Raw genomic sequence first — 23,195 nt, forward strand, 5'->3', positions numbered from 1 at the left:
CCAGGTTCCTCACTTACACTACCCTTTTTATCCCTGAGCAGTCATGTCTTCCTCTTCTTTTTCTCAATCTGTTTCCCCGTATCATCTGTTGCATCTTTCTTTGTCAACTTTGTTTTCTCCAAATTGCTTTTTAAATTCTTTCTCATAGGTAAAGATTTCATTTCATTCTCTCTTCCACAATCACATTAGCAGGTCACGCCACTTCATCATCAATCAGCCTACTTTTCATTCGTTTAAACACAGAACTCAAAGAGAAAAAGATCATCATTAAAATTGACTTTATGAGAAGGACTTGACGAATCAGGTCCCTCATTAAGTCCTCACCTTTACCAATTTCTCCATCCTTCAAGGCTTCCACAAATCCAGCAACAACTTCAGCCTCACGCTCTAGAATATTAGATCTACCATGTTCCCTTTTAATTAAACTTCCATCAAAATCTACCAAAGAATTCTTGGGGTTTTGATTCTGATGGAGTTAGGTTTTTGGAAAGTGAGAGAGTTGGGTTCACTTCTGGCTTATTTGGAAAGAAGAATTATTTGAGACAAGGTTGATTTTGGTTTTGAAGAAAAGAATCGGTTTTATTTGGGTGTAAGATAGAGAAGTGGTTTTTTGGGGCAATGAGTTAGTTCAGAAAAGGTTTAACATTTTGGACTTCAAAAGTTAGGAGGAGAGACAGGAGAAAGGAAGAAATAAATTAATGGCATGATACTTTAGCAGTTTATGAAGGCATATAAGTATTGAAGAGACTACTAACATGAGTCACAGGAACCAGGTTCCTTGACAGTTTTTGAAAATTTTGAGCAAAGACTCCTAGAAGTGCAATGTCACTCTTACTTGTTTTTCCCTGACACTGCCATATGTGTATACCTATAACAGTATAGGTTTGAGTTAGATGTCGCCGAAAAACACTTTTTAGTATGGTACCTTTCATTCTTAATATAGCCAATCATCGAGGTACTAGGTCCTTAGTTGAGCTTGATCAACCCCAAATCCAGATGATCTTTTTCAAAGTGTTCACTGCCAGCGCCTTGGTGAAGATGTGTACTACCTGGTCCTTTTTATTCTAGAACTTCATACAAATCAGAACCTTTTCAACATTATCCCTCAAAAAGTGATGAGCACGTCAATGCGCTTTGTCCTCTTATGTTGTATCGGGTTCAAGCTATAAGTACACCAAAGTCTTAAAGATATTGCTTGATCTGTAGTAGTTGAGCACAACAAGAAGCAGCAACCACATATTCAGCTTCAGTAGTAGAAAGAGCCACACAGTTTGTTTCTTGTACTCCATGAGATCACGCATGACCCCAGAAAATGTGTCGTTCCGGAAGTACTTTTTCTATCCACCAGATATTCAACATAATCAACATCAACAACCCTATGTTCAGCTCAAGTCGAGGTGATACAAGGACCAGGTTCCTTTGTGCCTTTTGGAGATTCTACTGCATCTCCTTCATCCTTCTGATTGACTTGACTCATCAAATCAGTCTTTCTATTTGCAATATCTATAGCTTCACCAAGAGCATTTGTGAATTCTTCATCTCCATCTTCTTTGTTATATGACCCTTTTTCCACCATTGTTGAGAACAAAACATTTTGCATCCAAAGGCTCTCGGGTAAGTCAACTTGGCTTTTCTCCCATTGAGCAGTTCATAAAGAGACTTCTCGAGAAGTGACCTGATCATGCACTTGTTAATCAAGTAGCAAGCAATGTTGACTGCTTCAGCCGATGAACAGAGTCCTCCACAACCAACTTGTTCAACTAGTAGAATATCACATGCCCAGTCATTTTCACCACAACTCAGCATCATCATCAATGACACTTAGGCATGATAGATCACCACCATGCAAAGACTTAAAATCAGCATCGTAAACATTCTTGTATCTTTTGGCCACAAGCACTACCTCACCAGTCACAAGATTTGTGACTGTGCATATTTTGGACAAGAATTCCACTTTATTTCCCTTATTACATATCTGAGAAACACTCAAGAGACTATACTTCAGGCAATTGACATAGTACATGTTCTCAATTGAGTGAGTGAGTGACTTCTCAATCCTTCCTACTCCTAGAGTGTACCCCTTTCAGCTATTTCCAAAGGGTACTCTCTCTCTTTGCGGGGACTTAAGTAAAGGAAATCATTTTTACTTACAGTCATATGCTTTGAGCAGCCGCTATCCATGTACCATTGTAGGCTGCTCCGTTTCAATGTTCCCTGCACAAGAAAATCAAGAGTTAGACTTAGGAACCCAAACGAGTTTGTGTCCCTTGTAATGAGGAAGGGGGTGAATGATGGCTCTTTTGGTCCAAGCAGGCATTATACATTTTTTATGTGAAGGACCATGTTACGTAGCAGCAGTTACTTTTTCAGCAAAAACTTTGTTTTTCTGTTGAGGCTGAATTCTAGCCTTACAATTTTCTTTAAAGTTCCTAGTGTTGGCACAGTGAGTGCAAAGTCAATTATCAGGTACAATAATGTACTTACTATAAGGGTTGTAGGGAGTCTTTTCCCTTTGGAACCCGATTCCCTGACTATTTCCCCGATTATTTGTGTATAAGGCAGTGATAGCATCAAAGGACCAGGTCCACTTAAGTGATTTTTCAAGATCACTTTTCACTCTTCCTAGTTCTTCCTGAAGTTGTTTGTTTTTCTCAAGCTCAGCACACAGACTAGACTTCACTAAATTTAACTAACTTTCAAGCTTAATGTGTGCCTCACTTGCAACTTCCTTTCCCTTTTGAGAATTCTCAGGCCTACTTTTCCTTTTAAGTTCCCCAATTGTTTCCTTTAGGTTTACAACTATCACTAATAGGTCATTTCTCTCATGCTCAATGTTAGTATTACTCTCAGTCAAAACCTCTTTTTCTTTCTTCAGACTCTCAATGGTTTCCTCTAAGTCTACAATGGAAACTACCATATAAGCACTCTCTTGTTCAATGCCACCAATTTCTTCTATTAAAGAGTTTTTCTCATTAATGCGGCTATGATAGGCATCAATCAACACATTTGCTAAGGACATCAATTTTTTTCTTAGAGCAAGTTTTCAAATTTCTTTGAACATCAAGAAAACTTACCTCATCTTCCTCCTTGTCCTCATCATCATCAGATTTGGCCATGAGTGCAAAGATTGACTCATATTATGAAGATTCAATGTCAATAACCATCATATTTTCACATTCAGATTCACTAGAGGAATTTCCCCAATCAGCCACGGCTTACTTCACCATGTTGTCAGCAACATCTCTTCTTTTTAACTTTTTGTCTAGGACCTGGTTCCTTTTAGTGGCCTTTTTAGTGTTGGTTTTGTAATGATCCTGCTTATGAAGAGGACAGTCTTTAATGAAGTGTCCAAACTTTCCACACTTCTGGCAGCAATCATTTTCTTCAAAATTCCTGCTGGAACTTCTTCTCTTTGGAATCCCACAATTTTTTTGAATCATCTTTTGGAATCTTTGAGTGAGATACTCCATGTTGGATTTATCACTACTTGAGTCTTTGTTGTCAGCCTTTAGAACTAGGTTCTTCTCCTTCTTGGGCTCTCTTATTTCAAGATCCTTCTTTCTCTTCATCTCATGAGTTTTGATATTTCCAATGAGTTTATCAATGGTCAGCTTCTGCAAATCTTTGGCTTCAGTGATAGCAATCACTTTGCATTCCCAGTGACCTAGTAAAACATTGAGTATTTTCCGGACCAGCTTATTTCTTGGGATGACTTTACCAAGGGAGTGAAGCTCATTGATAATGGAGGTGAAACGTGTGTGCATATCTTGAATAGACTCATCCTCCTTCATCTCAAAAAGCTCATACTCAGTAGTAAGCATATCAATTTTGGACTGCTTAACCTTAGTAGTTCCCTCATGGGAAGTTTGAAGCGCTTCCCAAATCTCCTTAGCGGACTGACAAGCTGAGATACGGTTGTACTCATCTGGTCTGATGCCACAAACAAGAATCTTCTTTGCCCTAAAATTCTTCTCAATATACTTTCTATCACCATCGTTCTACTCTTTTTTTATTTTTGGGATTGTAACTATTCCCTCACCAACAGTTTTCATGGGAAAAAAGGTCCATCACGGATTACATCCCACAGCTCTGAGTCCTCAGCCATAATGAAGTCATGCAATCTTATTTTCCACCAACCATAGTATTGGCTGTTGAATCTTGGTGGTTTGTACGTTGATTGTCCTTTCTCGAAATTTGGTGGAGCAGCCATGTAGATCATTTCTAGGTGTTAACCTTTTAGAAAAAACCTGCTCTGATACTAATTGTTAGAAACTAAGCGTCCACCAGACTGTCTAGAGAACCAGATTCTCTATCAATTCCCACTGTAAGCAACAGACTGTACAACCAACCAGAATAGGGAATCAGGTTCTCTAATTGTTCCCACAGTAGCTCGGCAACAAGTAAAGAACACAGAGGATTTTTACATGGAAAAATCCCAACTCAAGGGGACAAAGACCGCGGCCTACACTTGTAGGCTTTCAACTTCACTAACTTGTAAAGACCTATTACAATCCATTTTGTAATGACTCTATTACAAAGGATTCAACTCAACTAACTTGTGGAACTCTCACCACAAGCCACTTTGTGACTCTCTAGTTACAAAGATTTTAACTAACTTGTGATACTCTCACCACAAACCACTTTTTAATAACTCTATTACAAGGACTTCAATCACTCTAACTTGTAATAACACTATTACAAGCCACTTTATAATAACTCTATTATAAAGGCTTCACAACTCAAGTAACTCTACCCAACACACAAACTTAAAGGCTTTGTGATTTTGGGTTTCCTAAAACATAGCTTCTAAGAAAGCAAGATAGGAGTTACAAATGAAGAACAAATAATAAAGACTCAACAAACCTAAGGACTTAAGATATCTTCAATCTTGGATCCGGTCCTTGAGGTTGCAGCAGCTTTGTTCTTGAGAGAGGCTGATTTCAAGCACTTGAGAGAAAATCTTCTTTTTGATTTTGCAAGTGTTGGAAGAGAATGTCTTCTGCCTTGCACCAGGTTTATACTATAAAAAACATCACCATGGTGATGTCAATTCACAATGGTGATGTCAATTCTTGGTTAGTACATGTCTTTTCCTAGTGGGAAGTGACTGCTACACTGTCTGCTAAATTGTTTCGTGTACAGTTGCAGGCAATCACTTTCTGCAGTTGCTTTTCAACTGTATAGTTGACTTATACTTCTGTCAGGGAACACCAAGGGATTAGGTCCCTAGTCTGGCTCTTGTGAATCTAAAGGCACACTGCCCAGATTATCTTGAGTCGATTAACTTGAATGATTATACCAGGCAAGCTTCAAGTCCTTTATCTGGTTCTCTCATGAAGTAAGTTATTTACCTTCCTTGATTGTATTTATGCATGTGTGACATCACTTACAATGATGTAATCAAGGTAGGTAAAAAGACTTCCACAGAAAGCTGACTGTTGCACTGTTCTTGTGCAGTAGCGTGTGCAGGCAAAAACTTTCCTACTACAGAGTTGACTTCATACAGTCTTCTCAGGAACTTGTAGGGACCTGTTCCCTCAACTGTTACTTCCACTCTGAAGAGTTGAGTTATATCGCATGCTAGATCACAACCTGTAACTTTGTGATCTCAAGGTCCTGTAAATGTGTAACAAGTTCCTTATCTGGTTCTGGATGGTAAGTTTGTTAGATCATCAAAACATAAAGTAAAGTACTTATGCCCAAGGTACTTGTAACCTATCATTTACTGTTTATATCACTTGTTGGTTCTTGTTGCCATTTACTGATTTTGCCTTCTATTTTTAGTTTTATACTTCCATACTGCATATGTTATCTTGTCTAGTGAGTTCTTGATGTGTACCTCGTCGCTACTCCACCAAGGTTAGTCTTGATACTTTCTGGATACCAATCGTGGTACTTATACTACATTTTTGCACATTTTTGTGCAGATCCAGGCATTTCAGAGTCTGTTGATTGTTATATAGCAGATTAGACATTGTTGTGGAGACTTCAAGGTATACATGCCATCGCGTTTGCAGGCCTTAGAGTCACCTTCGGAAGTTATTTCTGTACATTTAATTTCTGTTTCGGAACAGTTGTCCTCAGAGATTTTCTAGTGAACTCAGTAGAGCTTATGACTTGTACTTCTAGTTATGGGAATTATTGGCTATGTATAGAAATTTCTGTTACATATTTAATAGTTGTTGGTTAAATTTTTCAATTTATTTCTGCAATTGCTAGGATGTCCTAGTCATAATGACTAGGTGCCATCACGACATCATACGGGGGGAAATTTGGGTCGTGACAAGTTAGTATCAAAGCTCTACAAGTCATATGCGAATTTAGTAGAGTCTTGCGGATCGGTACGAAGACATCTGTACTTATCTTTGAGAGTCTATGGAACCATTAGGAAAACAAATCTCCACTTCATTCATTCATGTCATACGGATTTGTTGATTTTAAAGTTTGACCCTTTGTATCTCTATTCTCTCATAGATGGTGAGGACACGCGCTACTAAATCAGTTGAGCAGACACCTACGCCCCATGCTAGAGATGTGAGAGGCCAAGGCCTAGGTAGAGGCTGAGGAGGGGCACGCGCCACAGCTAGAGCAGCTGTCAGAGCAGTAGTTAAGGTGCAGCCAGTAGCTCCTGTTGTGGGACAGGCACCTCCATACTTCAGGAGACTTTAGGGCAGTTTCTGAGCATTTTTGGTACATTGACTCAGGTGGTATTGATCGTTGTTGCACCAGCTCCTATGTAGATTGGGGGAAGAACTTAGACGCCCACCACTCATACGCTAGAGCAGCAGGCTCACATTGGTCAGGTTCTGGGTATGGTACCAGCACAGCCTGTTATTTCGGTTCAGCCTGAGGTCAGGCCAGGGGCATCAGAAGAGGAGTAGCTTAGACTTGCGAGGTTCAAGAAGTATCACCCTCCTACTTTAAGTGGTTTGGATTTAGAGGATACACATGGTGTCCAGAGGAGTGCCATCGTATTCTCCGCACCATGGATATTGTGGAGGTGAGTGTGGTTGCTTTTACTACATTCAAGCTATCAGGAGCAGCGTATCAGTGGTGGCGGGTATACGAGGACGGTAGCCCAGCTGATACAGCTTCATTTTCATGGACTCAGTTTTCAGTGATGTTCTTTGTTCCCTAGATCCTTCGCGATGCAGGGTGCACAGAGTTTGAGCAGCTGCGTCAGGGCACCATGACGGTGTCAGATTATTCCATCAGGTTCTGTGAGTTATCCCTTCATGCACCTACTTTGATTCCCACAGTCAGTGAGCGAGTCCGCAAATTCATTGAGGGGCTCAGTTATGATCTTAGATTCTACAAGGCTCTGGAGTTGAAGATTGATACTCCATTTCAGCAAGTGGTGGAGATTGCTAGGATGTTAGAGCGTATTTAAGGTGATGATAGGGAGCATAAGGAGACCAAGAGGTCTCGAGGTTCTGGAGAGTTTAGAGGATTCTACTCTTCAGCTATGACCCATCATGGCGGAGGCCTGGGCAATCGGCCAGTCCAGTCCGCACTTCAGACTACTCATGGTGCTCCAGTTAGTCAAGCTACTCATTTGGGGCAGTCATCTTTTAGCGCACAACCGACAAGAGGTTTCTACAGAGGTTATTCCAGTTATTCGGCACAGACTCGATACGAGTAGCCACGCCCACAGAGGGGTTATTATGAGTGTGGTGATACTAGGCACATCATGAGAGATTGTCCCAGACTCGGGAGATGTGGATTTCATCAGAGCACTCAAGCTACGGGCTCCATTCCAGTTGTTACTCCACCCACACAACCAGCTACGGGTGGAGGACGAGCGGTGTCACAACCCTGGTTTTCCCTCTGTGAACTATCGTGACGGCATCTAGTCTCTACGACTAGGTAAGCCTAAATGCGGAAGATAAACCAAACTTGTGGAAAGAAAGAAAAAACAATTTTAAACAGAAATAGTGTAATAAAATAGCATTTGAAAGTGCCACTCGGCATACACAGTACCAACTCTCACAAAGTAATATAGTTTTCCCAAAACCCGGAAACTCATGAATCACAAGCTATGAATATAATAAAAATGCTCTAACTCCGGAATGTCTCCATCAACAGAAGTAAATAGAAGGGCTATCACTACAAGATAGAATGGAAAGGGATTCCTTGGTCTGCGGATGCGGCAGATATACGTCGAAGACTCTGGAGCAGTCGCCTCACCTCAAAGGTGATAGGACTTAGTCAAAGTACCTGGATCAGCACATGAAAAACATGCGCAGAAAGGGCATGAGTACACCACATCGGTACTTAGCAAGTGTCAAGCCTAACCTCGATCGCGTAGTGACGAGAAAGGTCAGGGCCCTACAGATATAAAATAAAAATATAAGGTATGACAGTATAAGATAAGCGGTACAGTTGAAAGCTAACAATAAGAATTTAATACAGAAAAACAAGGAATTCAATAACTGAAAAAGAGGTAAAACAATCACAAGGAAATAACCAGGGATCTCTCAGTATCCCAAGGATCTCTTAGTACCCTCAATATATGTCAGGGATCTCTTGGTATCCCGAGGATCTCTCGGTATACTCAATATATGCTAGGGATCTCTTGGTATCCCGAGAATCTCTTGGTATCCTCAATATACGTGCTAGGGATCTCTCAATATCCCGAGGATCTCTTGGTATCCTCAATATACGTGCTAGGGATCTCTCAATATGCCGGAACATACTGTGAATCAAATGCATAAAGGCTATTAAGTCATTGGTCAGCCCAAATGACATAACAAGGAACTCGTAATGACCATACCGAGTCATGAAAGCAGTCTTCAGGATATTTGGCTCCTAAATCTTCAACTGATGGTAACTAGAGTGCAAGTCAATCTTAGAAAACACCTGTGTGCCCTGAAGCTGGTGAAACAGATCATCAATGCGAGGAAAAGGATAATGGTTATTCACTTTAACCTTGTTCAATTGGCGATAATCAATACACATATGCATTGAACCATCCTTTTTCTTCACAAACAAGACAGGAGCACCTCAAGGTGATACACTGGGCCGAATAAAACCCTTATCAAGCAATTCCTGTAATTGATCCTTCAACTCCTTCAACTCAGGAGGAGCCATACGATACAGAGGAATAGAAATGGGTTGAGTGCCCAGCAACAGATCAATTCCAAAATCAATATCTCTATGAGGCGGCATTCCTGGAAGATCAGCTAGAAACACATCGGGTAAATCTCGTACTACTAGGACTGAATCAACTGAAGGGGTATAAATACGCATCACACCCTTCCTCAACCATACGCTGAACTTTAAGGAAAGAAATAACTCTTTTGGGAGTGTGATATAAAGTACACCTCCACTCAATACGTGGTATACCTGGCTTAGCCAGCGACACGGTTTTGGCGTGACAATCAAGAATAGAAAAATGGGGCGACAACCAGTCCATGCCCAAGATAATATCAAAATCTAAAATGTTTACCAACAATAAATCGGCTCTGGTCTCAAAACCACCAAGCACAACCAAACATGACCGATAAATGCGGTCCACAACAAGATAATCTCTCACATGAGTGGAAACATCAATAGGGGAACTCAAACAATCCCGAGGTATACCCAAATGCGAAGCAAAATAAGAAGACACATAAGAGTAAGTGGAGCCTGGATCGTATAGAACCGATGCATCTTTGTGACAAACCAGTATAATACCTATGATGATAGAATCGGAGGCAACGGCCTCGGTACGGGCAGGAAGGGCATAGTATCAGGCTTGGCCTCCCCCTCTAGGGCGACCTCTACCTCCCCGACCTCCACCTCTGGCTGGCTGATCAGGTAGGGTAGCAACTGGAGCTATAACCATATCCTAAGAACTCTGCAGGGCGCGTTGTGGCTGAGAAGTCAGTGGAAGCGCACTCCTCCCAAGTTTAGGGCAATCCCTCACCACATGGCGTGTGTAACCACACTCAAAACAAGCTATGGAAGGACGTGGAGGCTGTGACTGGCTCTGGCTAGCTTTGCTGGACTGACCTCTGAAAGCACCCCGCGCAGGAGGCGCGCTAGATACCGGAGGTGCATAATAAGGCTCCTGAGGTCTAGGAGGAGCTGGATTACCACTGGCTACTGGAAGGGCTGAATGAACAGGGCGACACCTATAAACCCTACCATGGCGGCCTACAGCTGGGGCACGGGCACCAGAATAATGACCCGACTCTCGAGACTTCTTGGCCTCCCTCTGCTCCCTCTCCTCTCTCTCCCTAGTATGCATACCCTCAATTCTCCTAGCAATGCTTACCACTTGCTGATAAGATATATCCATCTCCAACTCACGAGCCATGCTAGACCTGATGTTGGGAATAAGGCCCTTAATAAACCGGCAAACCCTCTCGCGAATAGTAGAAACCAAGGGTACATGTCCAGCCAAACTAGTGTAAGGGACAACATACTCTAAGACAGTCACAGCACCCTGGTGCAAATGTTCAAAATCTGCACGCCATGCGTCCCTAAGGCTCTGAGGAACATACTCTCTTAGGAACACATCTGAAAACTGAGTCCAAGTTAGTGAAGCAGCCTCATCCATGTTGTCTAACCCATAGGTGCGCCACCACTCAAAGGCGGCTCCTCGAAGCTGGAAAGTAGTGAAGGAAACCCCGCTCGATCCTGATATACCCATGGTACGGAGAATACGATAACACTCATCTAGAAATCCTAGAGCATCATCCGATGCTAGACCACTAAATACAGGAGGCGTGTACTTCTTGAACCTCTCAAGCCTCAGTTGTTCATCCTCAGAAACTGCAGCCTTGTCCTCGGGCTGATCTCAGACTGCAGGATGTACAAGAATAATCTCAGGGACCTGCTCAACATGCACTCACTGCTCAAAAGTACGGACGGCGGGAGTCTGTGCTCCTCCCCCGGCCTGAGATGTAGCTGCAGCAAGGGGAAGCAACCCTGCCTGAGCCAAAGTGGTGTACATGCTCATGAACTATGCCAGAGTCCCCTGAAATGCTGGAGTAGTAGTAGCAGTAGGCGTATCAGGTGCCTGAACTCCGGATGGAACTGCTGGTGGTACCTCGGTGGCAGCTTGTACAGGTGCTCTAGTTTTACCATGTACATGTTTTTAGCCTCTACCCCAGCCCTGGCCTCTGACGGTTGCAGTAGGGGCGCGGGTGCATGATCATCTCGGGTAGCGTATGTCCTCACCATCTGTGAGAGAATAGAAGATAGAAGTTTAGAATTGTGATATCAAAATCTCGCACGACAAGGAAATCAAATGAATTGGAATTTTCCTAATAGTTACATATCCTCTCGTTGATAAGTACAGACATCTCCATATCGATCAGCGAGACTCTAATAAACCAGCTTGTGATTCATGACACCTATGAACATAGAGCTCTGATACCAACTTGTCACGATCCCGGTTCTCCATCCATGAACCATCGTGATGGCACCTAGTCTCGACGACTAGGTAAGCCTAAAATGCAGAAGATAAACCAAACTTGCAAAAAGAAAGAAAAAACAATTTTAAACAAAAATAGTGTAATAAAATAGCTTTTGAAAGTGCCACTTGGCATACACAGTACCAACTCTAACAAAGTAATACAGTTTTCCCAAAACCCAGAAACCCATGAATCAAAAGCTACGAATATAATAACATGCTCTAACTTCGCAATGTCTACATCAACAGAAGAAAATAGAAAGGCTATCACTACAAGATAGAATGGAAAGGGACTCCTTGGTTTACGGACACGACAAATATACTTCGAAGTCTCTGGAGTAGTCGCCTCGCCTCAAGGGTGATAGGACTGATTCAAATTATCTGGATCTTCATAAGAAAAACATGCGTAGAAAGGGCATGAGTACACTACAGCGGTACTCAGTAAGTGCCAAGCCTAACCTCGGTCAGGTAGTGATGAGGAAGGTCAGGGCCCTACTAAGATAAAATAAAAAAAATATAAGGTATGACAGTGTAAGATAAGCAGTACAGTTGAAAGCTAACAATAAGAATTTAATACAGAAAAACAAGGAATTCAATAACTGAAATTGAGGCAAAACAATCACAAGGAAATAATCGAGGATCTCTCAGTATCGCGAGGATCTCTTAATACCCTCAATATATGCCAGGGATCTCTTGGTATCCCGAGGATCTCTCGGGATCCTCAATATATGCTAGGGATCTCTTGGTATCCCGAGGATCTCTTGGTATCCTCAATATACATGCTAGGGATACCTCGGTATCACGAGGATCTCTTGTTATCCTCAATATCTGTGCTAGGGATCTCTCGGTATCCCGCACCTCATCTCAAATCATAAATACATGCAGGGGATCTCTCGGGATGTCGTCCCGTAGTCCCAAAGTAAAACACGCAGCAACAACACAAGGCAACTCATTTAAGCTCAATTTCGTACCAAGTAAATAGGTAATTCTAACCTAACATGCTTCACGTAATAAAATTAAGGCAGGTTAAGCATGTAAGCAATTAAGTCAATTAAACTTGCTCTTCTAAGCTAACAACAGGCTTAAATTGCAAGTAGTATAAGACAGGAAAAAGGAACATAATTAAAATTACTTAAAGTAAATCAGATTTTCAACAATTAGCTCAAGTACGCACTCGTCACCTCACATACAAGGCATTTCAATTATCAAATATACCTAATCCTAAGGGGAAGGTCCCCCACGCAAGGTTAGGCAAGCCACTTACCTCGAACCAGTTCAAATCAATCCGAAACCACGTTCTTGCCACGAGTACTCGACTCCAAATGGCCCAAATCTATTCAATTCAGTTGCATAATGTAAATAAAAGTTCAAGTAACTGATTCTACAAAGAAATTCTAAGCTAGTACATGAAATTAGGTAAAATAACAAAAACACCCCTCGGGCCCTCTTCTCGGAATCGGGTAAAATTTACATTTCCCGAATCCTCACACTCTCACAAGTTTAGTCATACCAAAAGTACCAGAATCGGGCCTTAATAGTCCCTTAAATCATCACTCAAAGGTCTCTAATTAGTCATGTCCTAACCCCCAAATTACCATTGATTTTCCTTAATTATTCATCCTTATAATGATTAAAATCACTCCAATAACGAGTTTAGGGACTAAAAACCTTATCCCAATGAACTCCTCTGAAAATTCCTCTTGAAAAATGCTCCCCAAGCTTCTTCCCGTTTGAAAAAAGGTGAAAAATAACTAAATTTTATGAAGGCAAGTATTTATATGTTTCTGCCAGTTAATCCGCTTATGCAGCACTAGGACCGCATCTATGGTCCCGCTTATGCGAGGACATGGTCACATCTACGACCTTTCACTTAAAGACTAGTTTCTGCACCTGCGATTACCCATTCGCAAATATTGTACCGCTTCTGTGGTAAGTCTCCAGCATCTGACCCTGTTGATCCACCCCAATTCCGCTTCTGTGATTGTTCCACCGCTTCTGTGGCTCCGCACCTATGGGACCCAACCGCAGGTGCGGTTATGATAGATATCAGCAGCTTTAGCTATTCCAAACCACTTCCAATTCTTTCGACAACCATCCAAAATAATCCTAAGGCCCCTGGGTCCTCAACTAAAAGCACAAACAAGTCTAATACCACTGTCCAAACTCATACCAATCCTTAAAACACCTTAAAAACATCGAAACAATGAATCAACCACGGATTCAAGCCTAAGAAGTCCAAAACTCTAAAAATACACTTTTGATCAAAAAGTCTATCAACTCCAAAGCACACACGTCACATTCAACACTATGGAGCTACTCCAACTTTCAGAATTCCATTCCGACCCTCGGATCAAAATCTTACTATCGAACTGGAAACTTCAAAATTTGACCTTTCGGCATTTCAAGCCTAAATTAGCTACGGACCTCCAAAATAACATTCGATCACGCCCCTAAGCCTAAAATCACCTAACGGAGCTAACGGAACCATCGGAATTTCATTCTGAGGTTGTCTTTACACTATTCCAACTATGGTCAACTTTCTAATACTTAAGATCTCATTTAAGGACTAAGTGTCCCAAAACTCTTTGAAACTCAAAATCGAACATCCCGGCAAATTAAAATAGAAGAAATAAACATGGGAAAAGCAGTTAATAGGGGATCGGGGGTTAATTTTTAAGACAACCATCCGGGTCATCACAAGCGGGTAGAGGGTGCCCTAGAGGGAGGCCCGTTGATATGCTTTCTATCATAGGGCTAAGGGCGTTGCACCAGATGGTGTCGTTACATGTATGATTTCGATTGTTATAGAGGAACATCATTCTTATCTTGATTTGGGTCTGCTTATCGGGGTGAGTCCTCTTATCTTGCTTCACATATGGGTGAGTTTCGTGATTTTGTACTCTACTTATGTATTTACCCCTGTTGGGAGATTCTGTATTGGTAGCCCGTGTCTATCATTTTGTTTTGTTAACCATTGAGAGCTATGAGGCTAGAAGTGACTTTTTGTTACTCATTATGGTAGGATCTGGTGTGATTTCTAGATGGTTTGGTTACAATTTGTGATTTAGTGCTCTGTCGGTATAGAGAGTTCATTACGTGTTGTGATTTCGTTTTGCGAAATTGAGTTACTGGATGTTTTTTGTTGGTGTAAGGTGTATTCTACTTGTGATCTAGAGTTGAGGGTGAGACCCTCGCACTTTCATGTGGATTGTTATGTTTGGACCGGGCTACATGTCGCGATGGAGTGATATTAGGATGAGATCCTTGTGATTAGTTCATATGTTTTGATTCTCCCTTGTGGAATTGATTCGTAGTATGGTACTGATAAGGAGTTGTGCCTGTCGGTATTGTTCAATAGTTCTCTCATGTGTTTCTCTTTGCATATTTAGTCATATTTGTGTTGTGCTTATTGAGTTTTAGCTTACGAGGTGTGTGCCCAGGTGGCGTTAGATATGACTTGTTGATTTGAGTGAATGGTCATAAGATCTTCATGTTTCTTGTATCATTATCAGCATTGTGAAGGTTTGGGACAAGGCTTTAGTTGTTATGAGGCTAATTACCAATGCTAGATTTGATTATGGGTAGCTGTGGTGGTCAGAGATGTTGTTATGGGCATATCTGTGATGTGCTATGTTGTGTAGTTTTACCTTGTGGGTGTAGGCATAAGTTGTTGCATCTAGTTGAGGCTAATACCGTGTGTCAATATGGGATCCGGATCTTTGGGAAATGATTAGATAGTGGAAAATTTGGTTCTAAGGCTTGTTAGTGTGGTTGGAGGAGAAATTTTCATTCGAGATGGCGTTGTCGGTCCTATGTGGAGGGGTGATGTGGGATCATCCGCAAGTGTATGTAAGGTAAGTTCATTCAATGATTTGATGACTTCGGAATGGTTCTTGGCACGTTTGAGGAAAAACGTTTCTTTAAGAGGGGGAGGATGTAACGACCTGACCGATAATTTTGAAAATTACCTTCCCGTTCGGTGTCTTAAGGTCTCGAGCAGCTTTGTATTACATATTATGACTTTCGTGTGTGGTCGAGTTTAGATTTTGGAGATTTGGAATTGATTTAGAAAGATTATTCTTGTTTTAGAAGTTTAAGTGAAAAGAGTTGACCGGGGTTTAGTTATTGTATAGACGACTCTAGAATGGTCTTTTGATGATTCCAATATGTCATGACCCAAACCTATGGGCCGCAACGGGCACCCGGTACCTTACTTAACCGAGTCCCAACATACATATCTTTCTTATCGTACTCTCATGGGCAAATGGGCCAAACGGGCCGTCATTGGCTTACCAGAATAAACATAAGGGAATACTCAATATAGGACGACCCAACTTGATATAAAACTTATACATGTGACGTACGGGCCTATAAGGCCAACACGATCATTAGTAAACTAAACAAAGCCGACAAGGCCATACAATCGTTTACGTACATGACATCTGTCTATAAGCCTCTAAGGATACATAATTGTCATAAAAGTCAGGACAGAGTCCCCCCATACCAAACAATACACATCTAAATCATACTGACCAAACAAGCAACTCTAGAGCAAATGGAGTGCACCAATGTCTTCCGCTGAGCTGATCCCCTACTTGGAGGACTCTCTACTTGTCTATCGAGACCTGCGGGCATGAAACGCAGCATCCCCAGGCAAAAGGGACATCAGTACGAATAATGAACCGAGTATGTAAGGCCCATAAATAAGTACATAAAAGACATGGAAGAAATATAGAGTAAATGACTCAACCTGTAAGTCTGGATAACTCTATAAATTATGAAATACTTATAGTGTCATGCATATGCATATGAATGTCATGTCGTGCATAGGTACATGTGTTCATAACATCATCAAGCCTCTAAGGGCATCCGATCATATCATCTCGGTCACTTTGGGGAAAATCATCAACGTATACCAGTTGATCAGGTGGTGATGCGTATATAACGCCGTAACCTTTTCCCATATCCCATATACATATATACACATATATAACGCCATCTGGTCATGGGTCAATGTACTTGTATAAATGCATGAAATGCATAAGAAATATGTTAACAAGATTTTCTCGGATTGCCATAAGATCAATATGTCTTTCGGATAAACTTTATGAAATACGTATTTTTCTGAGACCCATGAAGAGAAGATATAATAATAATTCTCATAGGGAATTAAGAATATAGACACCCCTAGGATTTCTATGAATAGAGTCATTTATGAAAGTTGTGCATTTGCTCGTTTCGTTTATTTCGTATTAAACATACTTAACATACCTAAACCGATTCTCTTAACAATCCCTCTAACACACGAGAATTGCGACATCACATAACGATGGATCGAAGTAGGAAAAAATTTGTATGATATTCTTGAGAAAGATTGTATTGTACTCCCTTAGAATTGTGACTTCACGCTGCTATAGTTTCATACGATTTGTTAAGCTCCATTGTTTTTACTTAGTAAATATTAGCATCAAACCATAATAATATTAGAAGATATCTTTGAGGTTGTGAGCTCCATCCGTACTTGGTATATAGATACTTGGGGTGGGCCCCACTTTCCAAGATGACTAGGCCACTAGATTCACTAATTTATGCCACCTTGAATTGTGACTTATGAGTCATTATTCAAGACCTCTATGGCTGCCACATAGATGATTACAAGGCTTATCCAAAAGTTATCCACTTAATTCCTTAATCAACTCATTAATTCCCCTCTAATCCAATAATTAACTAATTATCCACATAATTAAAAATTATCTCAAATTACTTAAAATACTACTTAGTTTTAACATACCTTATATATAACTCACTATCATGGTCATTTGGTACCTTGTATGGCACTAGTCCATAAATATCGTGTATTTTAGCTAAGGCCGTATTTTACCCAAATATGTCAAACTTCGACAAAATTCATTTTCTTCGATTTGTTTATCCTCTCACCTTCACGAATATACTCATCACTTATTTGAAATAGCATAATGCTTATAATCTCAAAATAATCTCATTCCTGAACTCACGTCGATTAACTTACAACGAACTTTAACGTACGAAAATGCGGGATGTAATATCTCATTTCCGAGCATTCATCAATTTTTTATGGCGTACTTTCAAGTACAAAAAATATGGGGTGTAACATTATTCCCCCCTTTGGAAAATTTGTCCTCGAATGTTGACTGATGCACTTATCATTCTCATAACCCATAGCTCTTGCGAATACTGTAGTACTCCTCTTACCACCTAAGCAATTGTTCTACGAATGAATCCCAAAGGCCAAGGAATTCCCCCTTTTAGGACTTTTTCTCACACCACGACTCAAGGTCGGAATCTTTCCAATCTTGTAACTGTTTCTATCTTTTATCATGCAGCCTGTACGACTCTAACTTTGTAAGTGCGCCTATGCGACTCTTCTCTTCTTTTTTCCTCCAGCTTTTAGCCAATCCCTAGGCCTCATTTTGTGAACATATACAGAGCTTAATAAGATGTCCCTCTAGGTATCTTTAGGTGTACTGAATTTCTTTTCTCGGTACTTTGTTAAACTTACGAATATTGCTATATCTTGTTTCATAGACCCAGTTATCTATCTGTATGACTTTACTGCATCTTGATAGGTCATACTATACCATAACTCTTACTTCTATTTATCATTGTTGTGGTCTGCTACCAAACTCTAGGTTACTCTTTCGCTGCTTATCATATATGTATAAATCTAAATCCTTTAATGCTTCATCATTACTGTTCATCTTAAGAATGACGACCTACACTCATCTCAGATTTTGTAACTCTTATAAATCCATTGTTGATTCACCTTGATATTGATTTACACTCTACCACTAATAACTTGAAACCTCTTCAATAATCAATATGGATCACGTTGCATCGAGGATCATTTGAAGTGATTTTCCCGATCTACTTGGGGGCAGTACAATGCTATATTTCCATAATGGCATCCCAATGTGATTTACCTTACGTGGACAATCGAAGGCCCATACGTCATCCTTCATCTAACACAATTACACCTTCATTCTACAGCCAGGGCAGCATTCCATCTCTTCTAATGCTACTAGTCTTAGACTCCTTTGAGTTTATTTATGCTATACTAAGCTTTCTATAACATTAGAGAAACCATCTACTTTTCTTGTTTTCATGGGCTTAATCATGAGGACTTATCCATTCCATCACCATCTCACTCATCCTTTCTCATCCTTACTTATGTCATAAAACCTTATCGTTTTACTATACTTTAGCTTGCGACCTATACGTATCTATTTATATTACTCGCAACCCTCCTTCAACTTGCTTGCACCATAAATTTCCTTGTGTTATTCTGGAATACCAAGCCAGATATCACATCGTCTTTAACTCTTCTTTACTTTCTTAGCTAGACCTCTCAGTACCTAAAAATCATAGGCTGGAAGATATGCTACTGACAACGCTGCTATCATTCCGGGATACTGAGTCTCAATGTCATTGGCCTTCTATCTGAAGTATGGACTATTCACAACCTTCAGCATTTGAGTATTTCGTACGTTGTTCACCTTTACCTTACTACCTTAAAATCTTGCATCGTATCTTCTATTTCTTTCATGACCTCCCTTCCACATAGTTATAATTCACATCCATAACTTGAAGCTCTATTATAATACTTGCACCTCTAGTGTATACACAATTCGGTGGGAGCTTCATAGTGATTTCTTATGAGGCGGGTACTCTTCTAACTGACTTTATCTTAGACCATTATAGAATACGGCTATTGTACTATCTCTCTTGCACCTTTGATATTAAGAGTGATCCTGCAATGTTCTCAATCACGATTTCTATAATTTTCTGGGTCCAATAATCAGACTCCTGGTTTACTTCATTGTTGTAGCTCTTTAGTTTCCTCTTTTTTCTGATCAGCCTTCATGTAGGATTAAGGTATCTTTCAATCTACGGCTCCTAGTATTAATTATTCCTTTAGCCTTTCATGGGCGCTATGGAATATCCATGATACAATCTTCTAACAATTCAATCATTTTTCTATGCCCTGGATTCAATTCTTTCTTTTAACTTATACCGGAGTCTTTTATGACTGTATGAATGTCAACATATATGTTGCATGGATAATACTCCAAAATCTTGAGTGTATCTATAACGTACTAACTCTGGATCATTGGTCGAATAATTCCTTTCGTTCCATCTCAGCTTTCTTTAAACGTACTCAATTACTTTTTCTGGTCTTTCTGCCTTCCTTGTTGCGTGCATACTTAACTTATCTTAGTTCTCACGCATGTCGGAATTTATTTTTTTGTGCAACTCATATGGTCTCGAATATTACCTTCGATCTTTCTCCCCGTTCATTGGCCACGGTAGGTGCCACTTTCTTTTGGAGTGCGTACAACGTTTGTTGTGAGATTATTTTTGCATGACCATATCTACTCCGAGTTCTATGTTTAGGTTGAAGCCTTCTTTCTTATTTCCTCAGCTAGTCTTCAATTGTAGTACTTAAGGAGGACCCTATGACTCTTGTAAATCTACGAGCTTATTACATTATATACCCGATGGAGTTTTTTATGTTCTTCCTCACCTCTGATTATCCATAGATACTTACCTCCACGCCCTTGTGCTTGTAGGGTTGCTTCTGAACCGATATTTTGACTGTCTTCCTAGTGGCATTCACTTTTATTTTTGTAATACTCATACGGTACCTGTTTAACTTCCCCAACTCTTATACATATATATCTCAAGTATTACAATGTTTTAACTGCGAGGATGAATTCCCCATGTTGGGGTTCCCTATGTTTATCTTGCACTGATCTGCTAATTTGTCTTTATCCTCTCGTCTAGCCATAACTAGACTCTTCCTTAATCAACTACTAGCTGCTCGTTGGTCCATTCTCATATCAATACTCTGCGTAATCTTTCTTGGGTTATTTCCTTTGTCTTAACTTACATCTTGTGCTGGCTCTTTATTTATCAATAACATCCCGGACCGAAACCCTTACTTCCTCTCTTTGGCGTCGTGCTTACTTCATGTTCTGGAATCGTAGCATATACGTAGGAGTTGAATAAGTGTAATGTCATTCCTTTTTCATTTTTACCGCATTTTTCCTTTACCATTACATGATTAATAGCACCACTTAATTCTGACTTCATGGCTCGTCACTCCATATTCCCCCCTTTAGGGGAGTACTAGCATTTAGTGCTACGATGATCTACACATAAATGTTTTACCTCTTCATCTTTGGAATCTTTTCACATCATCAATGACCCTTACTCACCTTGCGGTAATCGTTCTGTACCAAGGATAAAAAAATTCCTTACTCAAGAGGGAGACACCTAATGTAACCAGCACGTACAGTCCTTTAAGTTTGACTTTGCTCACATTGCTTGATTTAGGGAAGTGTCTTCCTGAATGACCATTTTCTGAATTTCTCATGAATTTTCTTCTATTGTCCATTCTATTAACGTCAGAATGAAATCTGAAATTTTGATGATGCTGACTATTATCTAATCACTCGATCCTTAATTCACGTTTACTTATCCTGTTCACCTACCCCTACTGATTTGTATTACTTTGGGGATCTAACTTTTCCTTTTCTTCACGAACTTGTCTCTCGAAATAAGGATATGACTTTATGGCCTATACTCTTTTGTTGTCTCAAGGCCTGTCACTTCTCGTCTTTTCCTTCACTTGACTACAGACTCTGTAATACTGTCATTTTTTTCTTAATCTACCGTTGTCATCCATATATCACATCTTACTCATAATGCACTTTCTTCTTATTTCCTACTAACATTTTTGCCGATCACTTTATTCTAAAAACTTATCGACAAGATATTCTTTTGCTTTTAGCTCCCCTTTGCTCCATCCACTGGCTCTTCGGGTTGCTTAACATTATCTCTCTACTAGGAACGGGAGTCATACTAAAATGATATTTATCCTTTCTAGGCTTCCAGTGCCTATCTTTGTAGTACTCATATCTAGCTGTACTATTTTAGAGTGCACCATCGAGGTGTCTCACAAGGAGATCTATTAGCACACTATCCTTTGGAAATGTCAACTAATGCCAACAATCTATCCACCATTTTGGGTCACTTTAACCGCTGTCGGATCTTGATATTCGTCCTTCTCTTATACTACTTATGTTAGCTTCCATAGGGCATAAATGAGATGGGCATAATTGAAGGTAAATCAAAACGCTTATATTTTTCTTCCTGAATTGTAAATACCGATAATCTTCATTAACTGGGTACCTTGTTCCCTTCTTCACTTTGCTTCTTTTACTTGTTGAAACTTGTGTCTAACTTCCGATCCTGTTATTCCTTTTTACTATAAGTGTGGATAAGTATCCTTTCCTTAAAGCTCTTTATTAAGAACCTTACACCTTTTAGTACACCCATAATCTGCTGAAGGCCTCATATTTACTCATCATAATTAAGATGCAAAATCGAGTTCCTCTAACTCAACACTTCCACAGCTATATCTCTTACCGATCGTCTTTCTGAACGTAGGCATCATTGTATTACGAATAAGATAGAGTTTAGGAAATTGAGTTCTTACAACTGAGTTCTACCACACGATCTAGAGTAAGAAAAAAAGAGTGACAGTCTAAAATGTGTTGTATCCTCTTGCTTATAAGTGTGGTGCACAATACACCTAAAAACAAGACTCTACTAGACATGGCTTGTAGACTCCCTAGGAAATAACTGCTCTGATACCACTTTTGTCACGACTCAAACCTATGGGTGGCAACGGGCACCCTGTACTTTACTCAACAGAGTACCAACATACATATCTTTCTTATCGTACTCTCATGGAAAAATGGGCCAAACGTGTCGTCATTGGCTAACCAGAATAAACATAAGGGAATACTCAATATAGGATAACCCAACCTGATATAAAAACTTATACATGTGCATACGGGCCCATAAGGCCAATATAATCATTAGTAAACTAATCATAGACGACAAGCCCATACAATCGTTTACGTACATGACATCTGTCTACAGGCCTCTAAGGATACATAATTGTCATAAAGGCCGGGATAGAGCCCCGCCACACCAAATAATACACATCTAAATCATACTGACCAAACAAGCAACTCTGGAGACCATCTTCTGCTGAGCTGATCGCCTACTTGGAGGACTCTCGACCTGTCTATCGAGACCGGCGGGCATGAAATGCAGCATCCCCGGGCAAAAGGGATATCAGTACGAATAATGTACCGAGTATGTAAGGCACATAAATAAGTACGTAAAATACATAGAAGAAATAAAGAGTAAATTACTCAACTTGTAAGTTTGGATAACTCTATAAATCATGAAATACTTATAGTGTCATGCATATGTATATGAATGTCATGTCGTTCATAGGTATGTGTTCATAACATCATCAAGCCTCTGAGGGCATCCCATCATATCATCTCGGCCACTTTGGGCAAAATCATTAACGTATACCAGCTGATCAGGTGGTGATGCGTATATAATGCCGTAACCTTTTCCCATATCCCATATCCCATACACATATAATATACATATATACGCATATGTAATGTCATCTGGTCATGGGTCATTGTACATATATAAATGCATGAAATGCATACGAAATACGTTAACAAGATTTCTCAAATTGCCATAAAAATCAATATGTCTTTCAGATAAACTTTATCAAATACGTATTTTTCTAAGACCTATGAACAGAAGATATAATAATAATTCACATGGGGAATTAAGAATATAGACACCCCTAGGATTTCTATAAATAGAGTCATTTATAAAAGTTGTGCATTTGCTCGTTTCATTTATTTCGTATGGAACA

The 23,195-nt window shown here is 40.1% G+C and overlaps 1 protein-coding gene across 1 annotated transcript; it reads right to left on the minus strand.

The window, feature by feature from the left end:
* Window positions 1-3,215: 3,215 nt before the first annotated feature.
* Window positions 3,216-4,210, minus strand: LOC138874959 (uncharacterized). Its single transcript, XM_070153759.1, has 2 exons — window positions 4,079-4,210; window positions 3,216-3,968 (listed from the first exon to the last, which is right to left on the minus strand). Exons 1-2 carry the CDS (start codon window positions 4,208-4,210, stop codon window positions 3,216-3,218), a joined length of 885 nt encoding a protein of 294 aa, XP_070009860.1.
* Between the last annotated feature and the right edge of the window lie 18,985 nt (window positions 4,211-23,195).

Source organism: Nicotiana sylvestris, chromosome 8 (assembly GCF_000393655.2).
Source record: "Nicotiana sylvestris chromosome 8, ASM39365v2, whole genome shotgun sequence".
Taxonomy (NCBI): Eukaryota; Viridiplantae; Streptophyta; class Magnoliopsida; order Solanales; family Solanaceae; genus Nicotiana; species Nicotiana sylvestris.